Raw genomic sequence first — 18172 nt, forward strand, 5'->3', positions numbered from 1 at the left:
TTCACAAAACCAGAAAAAACATTCACAGGTTATTTTTACTCTAACCAAAGCTGTGACACTGCCGCGTGGCAATTACTTTTATTGCTATTTGGAAAACTAAGACTCCAGCAGATATATGGATACAGATATATGGAACGCAAGCAATATGATCTTTTATATTTTCAACTTGTGAGTGAAACAATTGCTACTATGTGTACCTGTTTTTGAAATATATATTGAATTGCTATTTCATTTGCAGGCTCTGAATCACAGGTTCTTGTATACAGCTGTCACTTTTTTTTTTTCCTCTATAAGCTCTGTCAAATGTAGATTCAAGCTACCTCTTTATTTTTGGTGACAAAGACTCGTCTGTAATGATGGTTACTTCCCATGAGCTTTTAGTATCCCTAATGCAACCAGAGCAGGTGAAATTGTGTTGTGAGAAAGGCCACTGTGGTAAGGGCTTTTAGACACCATATTTGCTTAAAATATTCTTCATTTAAAACTTAAAGGGATGCTGCAAGACAGGTGAACTGCTGCCTAAATACTCTGCTTTGAGTCTGTTCTGATTGTAAACTACAAGCAATACCGGACTGGCAGGAAGGAAGTTGGTCAATATCTAAAAGCCATACAACACAGGACTGAATGCAAAGTGATACATATTGCTCTCCAGTTGGACTCATTACTAGCCAAAATGGCTTCTTTACTGGGTTTAGTTTTTGTCCTGCCTAGAACACCTTTAATATACTTCCACCTTGTCTTTCTGTCTTTATTAGAAAGAAAACTTGTATAAAAGTTTTGTGTGGTTGCAGAATTAGGAGGATGTTATATACAGAATTATTTTCTCCCATGTATAATTTTATTGATACATCGTCTTCAAAAACAGTTGCACAAAATATGAACTCGCTATTCATCTAAAAATATCTGATGCTCTTGTACTTGAATGTTGGGCAGTGTATTTTGTCAAGGGAAACTAACATGAGCTTCTGTCAATTCTCAGAAATACAGTAAAGTTTGGCTGGGTTGGATTTCCTTGGAATGAAGGAAAACACCCAGTTATAGATTCACAGAACTGAAATGTGTCTGTTTTCCTGCTGTTCTGATTCTGATCACTGTGTTCTGATTACTGATGTGAACTGGGCACCTGAGATGGGTAAGGCTGTAATCTCAGGTTCAAAACCATGCTGCCTGTGACGGTGCCACAAGGTTTTTAATACCATGATCTTAATCTTTCAATTCTTCCACTGTTAAATTCTGGCAAAACACTTCAAAAATGATTTAAGAGTTTTGTCTGGCTTTGGATTCAAGATGGCATGTTAAACAGTTTTGCTAGAAGAGTGAAAGTGATCCTTTTACCAGATGATAACAGGCATCTTCCTTCTCAGACAACTGTGTTATACAGAAGCCTCATGGCAGAATGGAAGAGGAATTGCTATAATGCAAGTGTCTATTGCTCCCTTTCTGCTACAAGAGGAGTGTTATACTTTGTCTCTAAATATATAATGCCTGAGTAGACCTTTGTCATGCATTCAGTGTATAGCTTTTCTGTAAATAATAGACAAAAATGTGGTTTAAAGTCAACGTGTGTAGTATATATAAGTATATAGTATTTTTTCCCCTGCTCTGGAGTATATGTGGCTACAATGAATGTAACACTAGAACGGTTAGACACTAGGAGCCTCTTTTGGTCTCTCTCTTAAATACCATTTTTGTGGAGAGATCACTTTTCTGACTTTGCAGCCCAGGGCTCTTCCCGTTTGAGAATAATTGGAGATTTTTGAAGTGGCATAAAATCTACACCAAGAACTACTGAAAGCAAGGAGATAAACCTATGTATTTAGATCTAAAACATTCAGCCTGATTCAGCATTGGTATTTAAGGGCAACAGAACAATTAAAAATCCTTTACAGTATATCCCACAGAGAGGGATGAACCTCCTCTTGTTATTCAGTATTGGAACAGAAGTCATCTACCACCAATGGTTTTTCAGCTTGAAGCTCTCTCTGGGGTGGGGGAAATCTGAATGTACAAAATTAGGAGATTTTTATACTGCAGCATCTCACTTAAAGAGAGGGTAACAGCTCTTTGTCTTCATTATTTGCTAAGGAAACAGCCCGGTTCTCACAGAAATCTCATTGGTTTTGTTGGTAATAGTCCCTCAATATGAAATTCTTTAGTTACTCAAACTAATTCATAGAGGTAAAACAAGAAATAAAAATACTTCAAATTGAAATATTGCACACCCTACATTTATTAACAAAGAATGCCTTTAACAGTAATGCCATTAGGAAAGAAGATAAACCTCTGTTTACCAGTGCTGACTCAGGCTGAATGTTTTACATCTAAATACATAGGTTTATCTCCTTCCCATTAGAAAATTCTTTATGTCATTCTAACTTCACCTTGCACTCTGTCTGAAGCCTATTTCATATTCTGACTTTTGTTTTGTTCTTAAACTTAACTATTGCCTTAACATTTGACTTCCATTTTCTTGTGTTTTTGTAGAGAAGTAAAAATGTAACAGAAGAAAATGCATTGTGCATGCAAGCATTTGAAGCAATGATTCTAGGAAAGCATGGCCAAATTAAAAAATGCGCACAGGCATCTGACAAAGTAGTAGAACAAAGAGATGGGAAGTTCTGTTACATGAAAACTTGAACCAGTGCCGCTAGTGGAGCCTTTTTGGACTGCTTGTACCTCTCTGGGCTGCCAGCCTGCAGTGGTCCTGGTAGTATGGAGATCTGTTGGCAGTTGCAGCTGTGGGAATACTGGCCACTGTCATCTTGCCATATGCACAGCACACACCGATGTTTTCAATGCGTGCATCTCTTGTGGCTCTGTGGCAACACTGCTTGGAAATAGGGCCTATAGAAAGCAATTTATGGCTTTTGCCTGCAGTGTAGCTATATAGTTCTCCCTACTATTTTAAGTATGGTCATCTCAACAATAGCTATTTCTCTTCTATAACACATCAGTGAAATAGGGAAATACTGTAATTTCCACTCTGCAGGTGGGAAAGAAAGCGAGGAATGCTGAACAGTTCACCTGGCTTTGTTTAGGAAGCCTGTGACAAAGCAAGCTCTCAAATCCTTTTTTTTTTTTTTTTTTTTTTTTTTTAAATTCAGGTTTAGTCATTATTATCAGACTCCCTTGCTGCTGGAGATTTTGCCATACAAACTCCTGAGTTAGCTCCAAAGTGGATCCAGGCTTTTTTATCTAATGCATTGACCTGGAGCATGGGTAGAGTAACTTGGTCCTGGAGCTTAAATGTTGATGGCTGTTTTAAAAAAAAAAAAAAACCAAACCTGAAAAGTGAGTTTTCAGCATCAGGTTATTTGCTTGCCTTCTAAAGAAATAGAAGAATGCAGGTGGAGGAGAGAAGGTGAGGTTTATGTAGAATGTTTCTAGCTCTTGCAGTTTGAATTATGCAAGTGCATCCAGTTCAAGTGGAATATCTCAGTATTATGAAAGCACATTTTTGATTCATAACATCTCTTACACTTCAGAATTTATTCATGTGTCAGAAAATGATTTCCTTGGCTTGGAAGGCAAGTATGAAAAATTTCAGTGTGGAGCTATCTAATTTAAAAAATTAAAAACACATGAAAAATAGATGTTAGAAAGTAATCTAGAAATCAGTCTTAACTACATGACATCTACTGGATTCATGAATAGCAATTTTTTCTGCATATACTATAAATTCCTGATAAAATTTTTTTTTGTCAGCAATGAAAATTTGTAGATATTTATTTGAAGAAAAAGAACTCAAATACTTCCCACACAATAATTAAGCAAAGCTTATCATTATATGCTCCTTATCACAATTAACCCAAGATCTTCCACAACTGCGTGTTGATATATACAAATGATAAACTCAAGTCTTGATATCATGCATCAGGTTTGGTGAAGATTTCTTCCTATCTCACAATCTGACGCAACCAGTATAAGCTTCTGAATTTGCACGTGTGATAGAGCTGATCTTGTGATGAAAGAATTCATCCTGACTTTAGAAAACTTTTCCTAGAGCTCATAGTCTGAGAGTAAAATTGATTTTGAGCTTGGTTTGGGTTGTAATTCTCATCACAGCTGTAAAGGAGGCCTTTTATTTTCCTGGGAAGGTGAAGCTTCAGTGATCTGAGGGTGTTGCAAAATAACTTCTGCAGAATTATCTGATGCACTTGGACTATCTACATTGATGTGACTGAGCTGTAATTATGTTGCTTTCTCAAGACGTACTTGCAATTTATGGATGCATTTCATTAAGTTACATCTTCTGTATCAATTTTCCTGTATATGGTTATAAGCCCTGGCCTTATTTGCACTGCTTATTAAAATGCTAAGTAAAGATGGCAAGACAGCATGTCTGGAAAGTACTGAAGTTCCAGTGTTCTAAGGTATCAGTGGTATGAAGCTGATTTAGATAGAGTGAAAACTAGAAGAGGGCTAGAAGTGGGAGGAAGGACTTTGAGCAAGACTCAACATGAATTCAGGGCTGATGAAAACATGTGAACATGTGAGAGCAGTTTCTTATGCAATTTTAGCAGTCAGATCCAGAGCATACTTGGACCAGTGTCTCATTCCAAAGCAGAACCTTGTGAAGTGTGAAATGAAAACTTCCACTGTTGCCTTTCACTGATAGGACACTAGTGGAGATTTGCAATCTTACTGCTGTACTGAGCAGCTGTTGAGAAGCTGTGGCTTTCAGTACTGAAGAGAATCAGTTTGTTATGCTCTTGTTAGGCTGTCGAAGCTGAGGTTAATAGAAATAATAGGATGTAATTAAATGCTTTATAAAAAGTCTGATGTGCAATGGTTTACTTCAGAGTATCAAAACTGAATTACTATGAATACACTCTTCCCAGAGTAAACATTTTGTCTTTATTTTCTCCACTATTTCCTCCCTTTGGAAAATTGGTTTTATACTGACTAAATGAAAAAGAGGTATTATGGAGATGGCAACTATATGTAGTGAAGTATTCAGGGAATTATGTTTGTGTATGGATGCAGATTGCTCCAGCTGTGGGTTCTCTTGACAGAATGTAGCAATCCTGAAAGTCTTGGTTCACAAAGTATAGCCTTGTAAACTCAAAATCGTTTTTATGAAGAACATAAAGATCTTAAGAACATCAAGAGCACCTGAAGAAAAACATCAAATGTTGCATTAGTAAGAACTAGACTGGGGAATGGGAGCGCTTCAGAAAAACCAGCTTCTCTCTATTGAAACCCTGTAAATAAACTTTCATAACAGGTGGAGACCTGGTCATCAACAGAAGAAAATACAGGATTTTGGTCTTACCTTATCTAGCAACTGCAGTTTTCCTGTTTATCTTCCATACTGTTTTGTTTGGCTGTAGAGAACCTGCTATGTGAACAGATCTGTTGATCTGACTCAGATGGATCGATGTGGACCTTAAGCTAAAACGTGTACTCTTTGCTTGCTGAAAACTAGCAAATTTTGCATTAGCAGTTTGTAAGATGTAATAGCAACTGATCTTAGTGGGAAACAGTTGGTGCTGGGGGCCCACATGACACGTTTTGTTATGCTGGACTGATCTGTGCTAGCCTTTTGTCTTATGTTTGATAGCAGAATTCCTATTACAAAACATCTTTGTGATTCCTGTTTACAGTTTTGTAATTCAAAGCTTGAATGCAAAAATTAGTACAAGCACAGCTCTTGGTCTCAGTTCAGTAGATTTCTGTGGGCTCCAATATTGTAGTAGTCATGTGTCTCACAGAAACAGAGGTCACATTCTTAGTTAACTTTATATTCATATTCTCTGCATTTCCTGTCAAAATGATGTCCCATTAGACTTAATTACCTCACCAGAAGCTCCTCTGACATTTTCTTTATTCATCTATTTAATTATTAAAACAAACCCAGAAGAATATTAACTTATACTCTCATCAAATTCTTATCAATAGGAATATGATTTTAATGAGTAAAAAAGCCTCCAAGTTCCTCTTGCTTCTTACTAATAGAGTGGGACTTGAAAAAAAATCTTATTTTGTAAGTAGATTTAGTGTTTTCCCAGCAAGGAAAAGGTTGCTATGTGGAGTAATAACAGCCACTAGGTGAGAGAGAGCAGTTCATTCCATATGAGACTGAACTCTTCCTGAGTTCAGAAAACACCCTATTATTTTCTATGCAGTAATACAAGAGAAGTAACATACTTGAACCTTAAAGATATCCTTTGGAATTAATCTGATTTGCCACATGCTATTGGAATGATTTTTCTATCTGTTGTATCTGTGTTCACTGTAAAATTACAGGCACGAAACTGCCAGTAGATGGAATGCATCATCCGTGTATATAAAGATCTTTTTACTCAATTGATGTAATCAATGAGTAGCAATGGCTTGTTGTTATTGGCATCTGCACCCAGTATTATTGAGTTACTCAAACTTCTAGAACATTACAGCGGTTTTTGGGCCAGCTAATATTAGAAAAGCTATCCTGAATGAACAGCAGAGATTCAGTGTTTTGGAATCAGACCCTGATTTTTCTCAACTTTAACCCTGGTGCACAAAGGTAGTTGGGTAAGCGGCTATTGCTTTGCTTCTGTTTTGTAATATGTGGCAATACACAATGCCCTCCTGTTATACGTCATTCATTTTGCTGGGCAGATTTTTACCTTTAGAAAGCTTCAGTCTTCAGTACTCTGAATTGACAATCTGATCACTTCAATTGGTATCTAAGCAGCAGATGAAATATTTGCTCCACGCACTGTGCAAGAGAAGAGCTTATGTATTCAAGGAAAGGTTGAACTTGTACTTCTTTCCTAATCTTAATGTTATCTCTGACTGTTTTGAGGATGGCTATCACCCTGCAGCTGGTGCAGAAGACACTTTGTCAGCTGATCTGAACCACAGTTCTTGTAAACTTTCCAGGAACTTTGTACCAAGCAAATTCCACTTCAATCAATTAAAGGCCTTCACTAAGTTTCTATTCTAATTTTCCCCTATTTATTAGAAGAGAAACTATCAAAGGGCAACAGAGCATTAGTCACTTAATGGGGGAAGCAGAAAAGAATGGGGAACTTACGGCTGATGCATGATTTTGAATCGGCTCAGCTCATAGTCTGATAAATTCTGAAAAGAGAGAAAAGTTTTTGTATTTTAAAGTTAAATTCATTTGAGACTATTCCATTAAGTGAACTGCATAATGTTTTAAAAAGAGAAATAAGCAAAGACATTAAAAAAAAAAGTTTTCTGTTCTGTAGCTACATGTTTGTCTCATCTTGGTTAATGCTTAACGATTTATTACTTACCTGCTCTAACATTTCTGGAAAGAGGTAGCACACAGTATATAGTTAAACTGGAATTTAACTGTGTATGTGGCAGGCCAAATAATGCTGGTTAATGAATCATGCAGAAAGTGATAAGCAGGCCACTGTGGACTCCTTCCAACTCCACCACAGAGTTTCTTTGGAGGCTGTTAATGAAATCAGCAGATCAGCGTAGCAGTGGTTGAGTGGGAAGTGGCTTCAGCAGAGCTTGGAGACTATGCAGCCACCATTCGCTCTGTTCTTGTGCTGGATTTCTGCATGACTCCTCGACAACAACAACAACAACAACAAAAAACAGAAAAAGCCCCACCCAAAAACAGAACAAAAAACAAACAAACAAAAAAACAACCAAACAAACAAACAAAAAACCCAACAATAAATAGGGATGAAAAATGAGAGCAGTTTTAGTGTGTCACCTTGCCAAACAAAGTGCTGAGTCAACAGCCGTTCTAGTGCTGAGCAAATAAACTCTGCTGCTGGAAGCAGATCAGCTAAAGCATTTCAGTAGTCTGCAGCTCCAAACACCCCCTGTCTTCACATCTTTAAGGCAGAGGAAGTACTTCTGGCTAGTGCAGACCTTGCTGCTGAAATTCTTATGTTATACCTCAAAGCTAGATTAATTAAAGCTATTTTATGCTGCTGATATTCTGTGGGTTTTCATTTGCTGTGCAGTTTGTAGTGAATTTTCAGGATTGCACTTAGACCAAACATGCTATTGTGTGATTTCAGTCTAGAAATCTTGTGCTAGCACTCACATACTCTCTTTTTCAACATAGGTTTCAATGGAAAATATGACCATTTAGTATGTGGAATTGTAAACCTCCTTCTCTTTTTGTGACAGAAAGAGGAAATAGAGATTATATTTTATTTTGTTTCCTGGAACTTCCTAGGCACAGCTAGAGAGAATGGGAGGCCCTGAAAACTGATCAACTTCAGTGATCCTGAATTCATGGTAATTTGTTAATCCAGCTCTCTCTTTTTTTCTGAATAATCCTGAATTATCAGTTCCATTCTGAACTCTTATTCCTGTTCTCTCATCTTCTCATCAGCATGATAGATGAGTTTGCACAGGGCATATGAAGTGGGAAACATGCAGGATTTTAATAAAAATGCATCTTCTCAGCCTTTACTTGAATTCAAGAAACTCTTGAATGGGGAAAAAAAGTTCTTTAATATATTTGTTGTGAAAAATACAGCATTTCAGACTCTAGAGAACCTCTTGCTTTTAATACTTAGCTTGTAATTATAACAAAAAGCAGCTGCATATCTACATGAAGAATATATGATAATTAGCAGATGATCTAGCAGGTCTAGAAATCACCGAATTCCTGAGGAAATGTCAAGCTATATCAAGCAGACTGATTGTCATACAGGCCCATCTGGGCTCATTCAGACTTCGTCAGCTGATAATGAATCACAAAATTGCCTCCACAGATCAATGACCAGCAATTGTAAGGCCATTTCCACACCTATTATTTCATCTTGTAAATAAGAGGAGGAAACTATCCTTTTTATGGTAGAGACTGAATTTTTGTTCTTTTCTTTGAGGAAAAAAAAAAATTATATATATATATAATTTTTTATATATATAAAATATTTTAAATATTTTAAATATATTTTTATATATGTATATATAAAAAGCCATTAGTGCTTGGCGATTTCAGCACTATTGCTTGCTATTATTCCAGGCTGTTATTCTTTAAAATCCAGAGAATTTTTAGGTGGTGTTCTGCTGTAGGTGTTGCTTCCTGCATAGGCACAGGTTATCTTCGTGTCCAGATGAAGAATGTTTAAATATCAGTTGAGCATGTTAGCTGATGAAACTGTAGACCTGAACTTTCTTACAGTGGTATTTTCTACAGAAGGTTTTAGCTTGGTTCTTTCCTCTTCTCCCCACTAAAGACATGCTATGGTAAGAGGATTAAACTACTAATTCCTCTCAAGTCTGAGGAAATTGGCATCTCTGGGCCTAACTGAAAGCTGTCTTTTCTTATTTAGTAGGATCATCTATTTATTTATTTCAGAAAATTTACTTTTTTTCCCAACAAAATTCTGACCTTAGTACAAAAATATCTTGTGTAATCAATATTCATGGAAACTACATGATAGCCTGTAGGAAATGACTAATACTTCAAGGTTTTAACTGTTCACTGCTCCTGTTGTAGTTGCTTATAATACGCGTTGCCAGTGATTAATATTAATATGGATGAAATATGCTGCAAATGGATATATATGATACAGAAGGAGTTGAAGTAGTTTCTTTCCTGGAGGGACTTGATTTGTGGTACTTAACTCCTTTAGTTCCTCATTGTGTTTTCTTTTTAAATTCATGTTAGAGAGCAATTTAGAAAGCATATAAAAGTAGTTCTTTTCAAATGAAGTACTGATTTCCCATTTTCTATTGGCTCTCTTTCATCTGACATCAACTTGCATAGCAGGTCACTTAGTTATCTCAGTAGATAGGAGTAACCAAAACTCTTAGCTTGCAAATCAAGCCAGCCAGCTTTGTTCACTAGATAATATCGTGGAAGAGGAGAAATGCTGCCGTGATGCGGATGTTTCAGGTGTGCCTCTCCTCTACTTGTAGAGGCATGTCTTGGATGTAAGCCTGTGCTGCTGCAACTATTTGCCAGTGTCGGTGCGCAGCAAGCAGAAGCTTTGAGTCAAAGAAGAGAATGAAAACTTCCACACAATCCAGAGCTGCGGAGCTGTAAGAAGGTTCAATGCTTTTTTTTTGTTTGGAAAATTTTAAGTAGACTTGTGCATAATAAAACCGAACATCATTTGGGAGCCTTGCCTGCCCAAGCAGCGCACAACCTAAGGAGCGCGTGCTCCCTCTAGTTGTTGGAAGTAGAAAAACCTTCTGTTCTCTGAGGAAGGCTTCTGTAAAGCATGAAAGCGGCTGTTGGGTCGTAGAACTTGATGAAGACTTGACTATTTCCTTGGTGATTTTTTTTTTTTTTTTTTCGTGCTTTCACAGTTCTTAAATGAGATCGTGCAAGGGGTATTTTAAATAGAGGCATTGCTTCAGAAAGGCTTTTGGAAGGTTGTTGATGAAGTTGTCTGTGTGATACAGTCGTTTCCACTATATTTTTGAACTTCACTGACATGCATTTCTTTTCCCTTCCTTACTTCTCAGCCCCTCCTTGTAGATATGTGCCCGTGTAAGATGAATATGGATGCATTTGCAAATAATGCCTTAAACAATCCAGGAAAACCCTATAGGTTAGTAGGACTCCGAAAAGGTCATTTCTTATATGAATTAGGATGAAGGGGATTCTATTGGCTTTGTGAAATGAACAAAAAAAATCCCCATCTATGTGGACAAATGAGCTGCCAATATCTGTGCAATAAAGCTGTATGGAAGGTGCCAGACTTGTCATTAAATTCCAAAAGGGCTGAGTTACATTCTGTAACATTGCTAGTTCTGGGCATTGATCCTTCCAGAGAACCTTGGCATAAAATGAGGTGGCTTCACTGTGTGTATATCATATTTGAATATGATATAATAAATGTGAATTCCTTCTAATTTTCTTCATTTTTGGGGTGGGAAGAATACAGGCCCAGATTTATTTGCTGTAATTCAATTTCATGCTGTTACAGTAAAAATAAAAGCACAGTATTTTATAAAGGCTCTATGTTCAATATGAAGAACTTCTTTATGTCAAAGCTTGTTTATACTACCGTTTGGTATAATGAAGACCTGACAGAAGCCAGGATTAGGAGGGATTTGGTCACTGTCTCTCAGAAGTGAGAAATTGTAGCTGCTCAAATTTGGAGTAAAATGTAAGTGATCCACATTCAGGCAGTCAATGAAAGTAAAAATCTGAACAGCCATAGAACTGCAATAAGGAATGCTAATGATATCCCCTATTAACTGGCATAAAAGATGATCTGTAAGTGACCAGAGGAGATGCAGCTTTTCTTAGTAGAGACGTTTTATAGCATAAGACCTCAGTCCTGTCCTCTAGAAACACAATCTAAAGCTATAGAATTCTACCAGAGAGTTCTGGCAGAATCTGTCAGGGTTCCTCAAACTGAGTAAATCATGGGACAAATGTATAATGTAAAAACATATATATTCAACATATATATATATATATATATATATATATATATATATATATATATATATACACTCCTTAAATTAAACCATGAAACACAGGGAAAAGAGCAGAAGGGAGGGTAGCACATAAGAGGTGGAATACTGAAAATTAAAGCTCCATCCAGAGAGAATGCTGTGTAATGAAATGTTTCTACTGTGACAATAGTAGACAATTGTAGAATTACTATTCCAAATGTATTTGTCCATTTTAAAGTATGTAAAGCTGACATCTAGTGGTAGCAGAAGCACTTTGTGTGCAAAGTGACTTTATAAACACACCAGTTTGTGTAGCATCCTAACAAGTTGAGACTTTTGTAAGGAACTGCAATTTCAGTAGGCACTTCTTTGGCCTACTTATAGGTGATACCTGTTGTCTCGTTGTTTTAAGTGAAATATAACTAAAAGAGAAGTGTTGTCATCCTGGTAAATGGTTTTATTAAGAGAAGAGGGTTGGAAGGGATGTTAGGATTAATATTCCCATCCAAAAAGCTGAGGAGGAGAGTTAAAGAACCTTAGCAGGGTCACTGATGGACACTGTTTGGCAGTTCCCAATTTTAGACTACTTATGAACAGAAGTCAGTCCTCAGAGCTGTGGTGTTAGAGGCATAGGCTTTTCTGGGAGGAGAATCAGGATGTCATGGTGAAATGTCAAGTCTCACATGAGTTCAGGCAAGATGCAAGGGGTCTGAATCAAGAGAGCACGTGGGCACTTGCTTCTGTCATTCCCACTGAAGATAAAAATGTTCATATGCTGAAGTATGTGCTTAAGTGATTTTTTTCTTTTTTTTTCTGAACCATAGCTGATAACCTTATTTGTCATACATATTACTCAAACAGCATTTGTATTTTGTGCATTTCTTGGTAAAACTCTGTATGGTTCCCATCCCAATGGAGCTTTAATTTATTTTTGCCTCCTTTGCTATTGTATGTACAATAGATAAAGGACTAATAAACATTAAAAAAAAAAAAGAACAAAATGATGCAAAAATGAAATATTAAATACTTTAAATCTGTGCTTCAGATGCCATCTCTAGGACTAAGGGATGCAATTTAAATTGAGCATTTGCTATTCAAGTCTGTCTAAAACAAGATATCAGGAGTATGCTCAGTGAAGTCAAGCACAAATCTGAAGGAAAGGAAACGTTTTTCAGTGGAAGCATATTTAGAAGAGGGCGGAAATAAGTGAGAAATAATAATTTATTTTTCCAGGGTTGACAGCTTATGGCAAGAACTGTTCAGTGTTTTTTGCTGTAAATCTGTATTTTATGTTATTTTCAATCCATAATTTTCGTAAATACCTGAGAGGTGGGTGGGGGTGTAGAGGTGGGGGTGAGAGTGTATGTGTATGTATACATAACAGCATAATTCCAATGAAACAGATCTGTGCAGTTTCAAGTGAATCATGACAGGCTGCCTACATCATTTTGCCTCTTTTACTTTCAAAACAAAATGAATCATGTTTGTTGACAACTAATGTTGATATTCTGCAATGAAACTGAAGTCACAGATGTGGTGTAAGAAACAGCTGCTGTGATTTAGGAGAGGTGAGCCTACTGCTTGAACATAAAGCAGAGATGATCACAGAATAGCCAGGGTTGGAAGGGACCCTGCAGTGGCCACATGCAGGGCCACCAACCTCCACATTTAATACTAGACCAGGTTGCCCTCATAAGCCCCAAATCCTATGCCTCTGCAAAACCACTTGTGCAACTGCAGGATCCCTAGTGCAAAACAGATGTTGATATAATGGAATGAGCCCTGTGGAGCACCACCAAAGTGCTTGGGAGATAGAACACCAGTTGTGCTCTGGAGGTGTGAGGAGGTCCCTTCTAATGTAAGTTATTCCATTATTATTCTTTTGTCCCTCTTCGTAGACTGTGCAATGCCACCCTGGTAATGCTTTTGGCTTTGTCCCACTTTCATAAAAAAGGACTTGTAGCTGTGAGATGCCAGGCAGCGCGACTTGTCTTTCCCATGTTTCTTGATATGCTTTGATGATCAGCAGTCCTGTTAGTAAGAGAGCTGCTCAGTAAGGACAAGGTTAGTTAAGTCATGCCAGCCAGAGCTGGGTGATGTGCTTATCTATCCCAGCAGCTAATCCTGTACAGGCACTTAACAGTGCTGATGTGCTTCTGACCTTTCAAGTCTGCATGTGGAAGAGGTTGCAATAAAATGAGGCTGCCTGCAATGTGTGGAGGCTTAGTCTGCACTCACTGGGAGTGTAGAGGTTTCCTTGCTGCTTGTGTGCTGGTGGTTCTCCAGCATTAAAATCATAAGTCACGCAAATGATACCAGAGTTGATACATGTGCTACTTCTATGATTTCATGGTAGCTGCCTCTGTATTTGGCTTGAAGAAAACCTCTCAGAGTTCAAATAAAGTTGTACTGGTAGGGTATATGCTCAGGAAAACCTTGGTGTAAATAGGACTGATGGGGATAGGCTCTGTGGATTTGTCAGCCATTAGGAACTGCTGCCACTATTGTTCTACCACTCTTTAAGGGTTGTGCTAAAAGCATTGTAAGACATTGAGGTCTGGTTTTCTATCATGCTGGAAGGAACAGGAGAGTACTTGATGTTTTTAGGATAAACTAACAGTATTACTTTAGCACCATTGGGGATCTCTTTCGTAGCAGTGCTATTTTAACTTTTTTTAGTGAAAATCAAGTTCCCTCTCCTGCTTCCCCCCATGGATGGTCTGAGTAATATTCAATGCATATTAAACTTATGCATTTAATATGTAATACATATATGTATAATATGTATTGTTTTGCCAGAACTCCAAGGCTGCACTGCCTACCTTGCCCCATTTATTTGACTGCTGAGATATCATAAATATGTTTTTCCTTCAAGAGAGAGTTTCCTGTGGTAGTACCTCAGTGAATCCTTATGGTTTATATTATTTTGAGGGAAATATGCTCCGCAAGAGTACCTGAAGCATACATATTTGGTTTGTTTTTGTGCTGAAGAATCCCCAGTGAAGATAAAACTAGTGGATCCTTTATTCTTTTACACACTGCGGGTGGCTGTTTCTGTGATTTTTTTATTTAGCTATGATCTAGCATTTTCAGCCCATTCTGCACTCAGAACCTGCAACTCACATTTGGCTATCCAAAACTTTTTAAACCTGTCATATCAAATCTTGCATGCTGAATGAATAGTGTCCTCCCTGAGAGCTGCCTGCAGAGAACTGCCATGGACTGTGACAGTAACACCTCATCTGCAATGTAAATCTTTTTAGTGTGTGACATAGGAAAGTTCATGTTATTTTTCCAAAAACATAGAAGTTCTGATTAGTCTTAGGCTGACTTGACGGAGAGATGAGTTTCTGAAGTTCTTCAACAAAAATTAAAAAATTATACTGCCTAACAGTGATGCTCTGTAGGCTGAGTTCTTTATTTGTAAGCCTTTATTGAAAGGATACTTACCGGAACACAGAAAGTAAAACCAGTTCTCATATTTTTACAGTCATGCACTGCTAAATGCTTAAGAAAATTAAGTGAGGTTTTAGTGTTTGAAAAGAGAAACGAAATCCCACAAATGGAGAATACTGCTATCACTTCAAGAATTTCAGGCTCAGAAAAAGCCTGCAGAGTCTGGTGCTAATGTGGACTGTAAGATTAGGAAATCTGATTTTTATATATGTATATTCAGAGAATTCAGATGAGCCAGACTTCTAGCAAAATCATTTAACTCTGAAGATACTATATCAATTAAAATAAACTGTTTTGCAGGACTCAATTTCATCAATGATTAAGAATGTAGGGAAAAAATTGCATCTTGCAGGGAGCTGTTAACTTCTCTTAATAATCTTCCTTTCATCAAGATCAGGCAACATACGAGGCCAGTTGCTGCCTGTGGCTGCTGAGCTCCTTTCCAATATCTGCATATAAATATGACTTGTGTTACATGTTGCCCTTTTGCACTGTTGTGAAATCTGGCCTGCCTTGTGCTATTTCTTTTTAGCCTATCTTTTCCTGTTTAAATGATCTGCTTTTCTACCTGGTATTTCCTGAAGTTAGCAAGCTCTTCTCCCATTACTGGTCTGCCAGTCTGCAGCTGAGACGATGGCAGTTTTTCCAGGAGACTCCTCATCTCCAGCAGTCACTCTCCCCTAGATAACCTGCACAAGTCTCTTAATTGTTTCATATCCCAAAACATGTCTGATATGCAGTCCTTTTGATGCTTCATTCCTGACATCAGCAAGCTGCTGCTGGGAGGGGAAGCCACAAGAGACAGCAGTACATCCCATTGATTGTGGCTACCAGAAGGCCCAGTCCTGCTTCTTTCCTTCTGTCTCAACTTCTGGCTCAGTGGTACATCTTCCACCCTGTGCTGACTCTGGTGTTTTTCTGACCATTTTGGGTCTTTAGTCAGCTGCAAGTTAAACAAAGGAATTGGCCTGAAAGCATCTGGCTGGAAAGAGGTGAGAAGGGAAATAAGAAACTGTCATTGGGAAGACCAATACTGTGACTACTGGCACAGTACCTTCAGCTATCTTGGTTTCTTTGAAATCAGGCACTGAAGCTGTGTTCTCAGTCACTATGAACCTCTTGGAGAAGTTCTGGATGCTGCTTCCTCTATTTCCCCCATGCTGTCACCAGCAGTTGTGTGATAAACTGAATTGGGGAAGTAATGTGGCTGAAAACTAATCCTACAGGAAAAGTTGTCCTCTTGGGTGTGGGGAAACATAGGAAAGGTGGAACAGGAAGCATTGCTCTGTAACCAATTGCAGAGCTGTTGCTTCAATTAATCTAATTTTGCTTACTGAGGAAATGAAGGAAGATGAGTTGAACTGGGTGTGGTGGTGACACTTTTCAGTATCTCAATATTCATCTTAAAAAAAGGAAATGTGCTATTCTGAAAAGATTGCAGAAGCTCAGTGGAAAGTGCTCTGTGCACTGCACTATGAAACGAGATCTCTCTCTGGGATTAAGAGCTTCCATCATGCTCTCATGAGGGAGACTGAAAATGACAACAGGAAATAGCACAGCAGAAATCAATTCTCAGGTCACTGATAAGTGAGATTGGCAAGGACCCTAGTTACTAGGGAAAGTTAAGTCATAATCCTACTTAAAGGCTGCTGTATGGGACAAATAACTGATTGTGGAGACTGCACAGCTCTCTTGGCCAGTTAGAGGCAATAAGATCAATCCTGGAGAATCCAGAAAGTGGGGGGAGCTTTGATCTTTCAGTTTGCCCCTCCTGGCCAAGGGCCTGGGAACTGAGCAGAAGTGCTCCCAGCTGACACTGTCTGCAAGAGCAGCTTCCTTCTGCTTTCCTACATCTGGACACAAGTAATAATTATTGCAAGAAGTGCTGGGAAATAGCTGAGCCTGAAAAGACTCTACAGAAAACGTGGGACTCATCTCACCACTCAGAGTAAATGCAGTAGAGGCAGTCAGCAATCTTAAAACTGCAACAGCAAGCATGAAAGCAAAACATTTGCATGAGAATAGCCTTGAAAGACCATATGCATAGTTGTAAGCACAGTAAGTTTGATCCAGAGAACCAGAAGTAGCTAATCTTAACGTTAAAAATAAATGCTCTTTCTCAATTGGAAACTGAACAGTGACTTTGTATGTATCTGGCAGCTGAAAATACTCCCTTGGCTGGTGCCCTCTTCTTTGAATTGAGCTAATAATTTCATGTGTTCACTTGCAAATCTAGTGAGCTTTTTAGCTTTGAGCATGCATCCCTAGGTAGTAGGATAGATTTGCTGTATCTCCTTTGATGGTATCTTACATTCTGAATGAAGTGTTTAGCTGTTTAGCTTCATTTTAATAATCACAGTGATCATAGATATGTGGTATAAATAGTCTTCAATTCATACACTCATAAAAATGTTGTATATGTATAGGTATCTTGAAAAATAACAGCTCACTTTCTCCAGTCTTGTTGCCTCAGTCACTGTAGGGAGCTTTACAAATAGTGCATAATTACTGTGTCTGTTAGCAAGATCATGACTGCTGTGTATCAGCAGTAGGTAGAAAAACTTTGTAAAAAGATAGACTTTAAGGTTGTGGAACCTCATTGCAAGTTTGAGAAGGAACACCATATACAATTGTGATAATGTAGGTGAACAGCAGTATTACACTGTAATTTTCATAATGAGGATCCACTGATAGTATGTAAGATTTACATACCAGGCCTAGGCTGCTAAAATTACTCAGCCTTCATGACAATTTTGAACAGACCAGCTGGCAATACTTCTTGTGTTGTGTGGTACTGGTTCAAACTGAAAAAGCTATTTCTGCCACTGGAAAAAGATGTGTATAGGTGTCTTCAGTCAAAGTGTGAATCTTCTCTGTATTGGATGACAGCATGGGAAATGTAGATATGGACTTCTAAGGGGAGTGTGCTTGTTGGAAGACATGTCTATTGTGGAGCAGCAACCCCTTTCCTGATCTGTGATGATGTGCTGAGTGCTTTTTAGTGAATTATGGCTGTCATCTGTTGGAGCCTGCTATGGCCATCTCTTGAAAGGGCAAAGCTAAAGCTGAATAATGCAGTATTAACCCATGCTTACCACTGAGCTATGGAAACTTTCTTGAAGTACTTGGCTACAAGGGGGTTAAGGACTTTGATGCAAGTGTCACCTTTATTTTTTCCTAGTGTGGAAATCTGAAAGACAGCTTGTAAATATAACACTCCCCTACATGTTGCATCCCTGCTGACTTTCTGTAATGTCATTAGATGTGTTAGTGTACTTCAGTGGTTTAATTAAAATCTTTTCTGGTCCAATGCAATAAACAGTGTCTTATGTCAGTGTACCATGTCTGATGCTAATGATACTTCTGGATG

At 38.0% G+C, this 18172-nt stretch overlaps 1 protein-coding gene across 1 annotated transcript in view; it reads right to left on the minus strand.

Moving 5' to 3' along the window:
* Positions 1–18172, minus strand: part of BLNK (B cell linker) — a gene marked incomplete at its 3' end in the record, with an annotated part of 92507 nt that overhangs the window by 55764 nt on the left and 18571 nt on the right. The window contains exon 3 of the mRNA XM_079536363.1: positions 7022–7068. Within this exon, the coding sequence (XP_079392489.1) occupies positions 7022–7068 (47 nt within the window). The remainder of the gene's footprint in view (positions 1–7021; positions 7069–18172) is intronic.

This window comes from Tetrao urogallus, assembly GCF_951394365.1.
Source record: "Tetrao urogallus genome assembly, chromosome: 5".
Classification (NCBI taxonomy): domain Eukaryota; kingdom Metazoa; phylum Chordata; class Aves; order Galliformes; family Phasianidae; genus Tetrao; species Tetrao urogallus.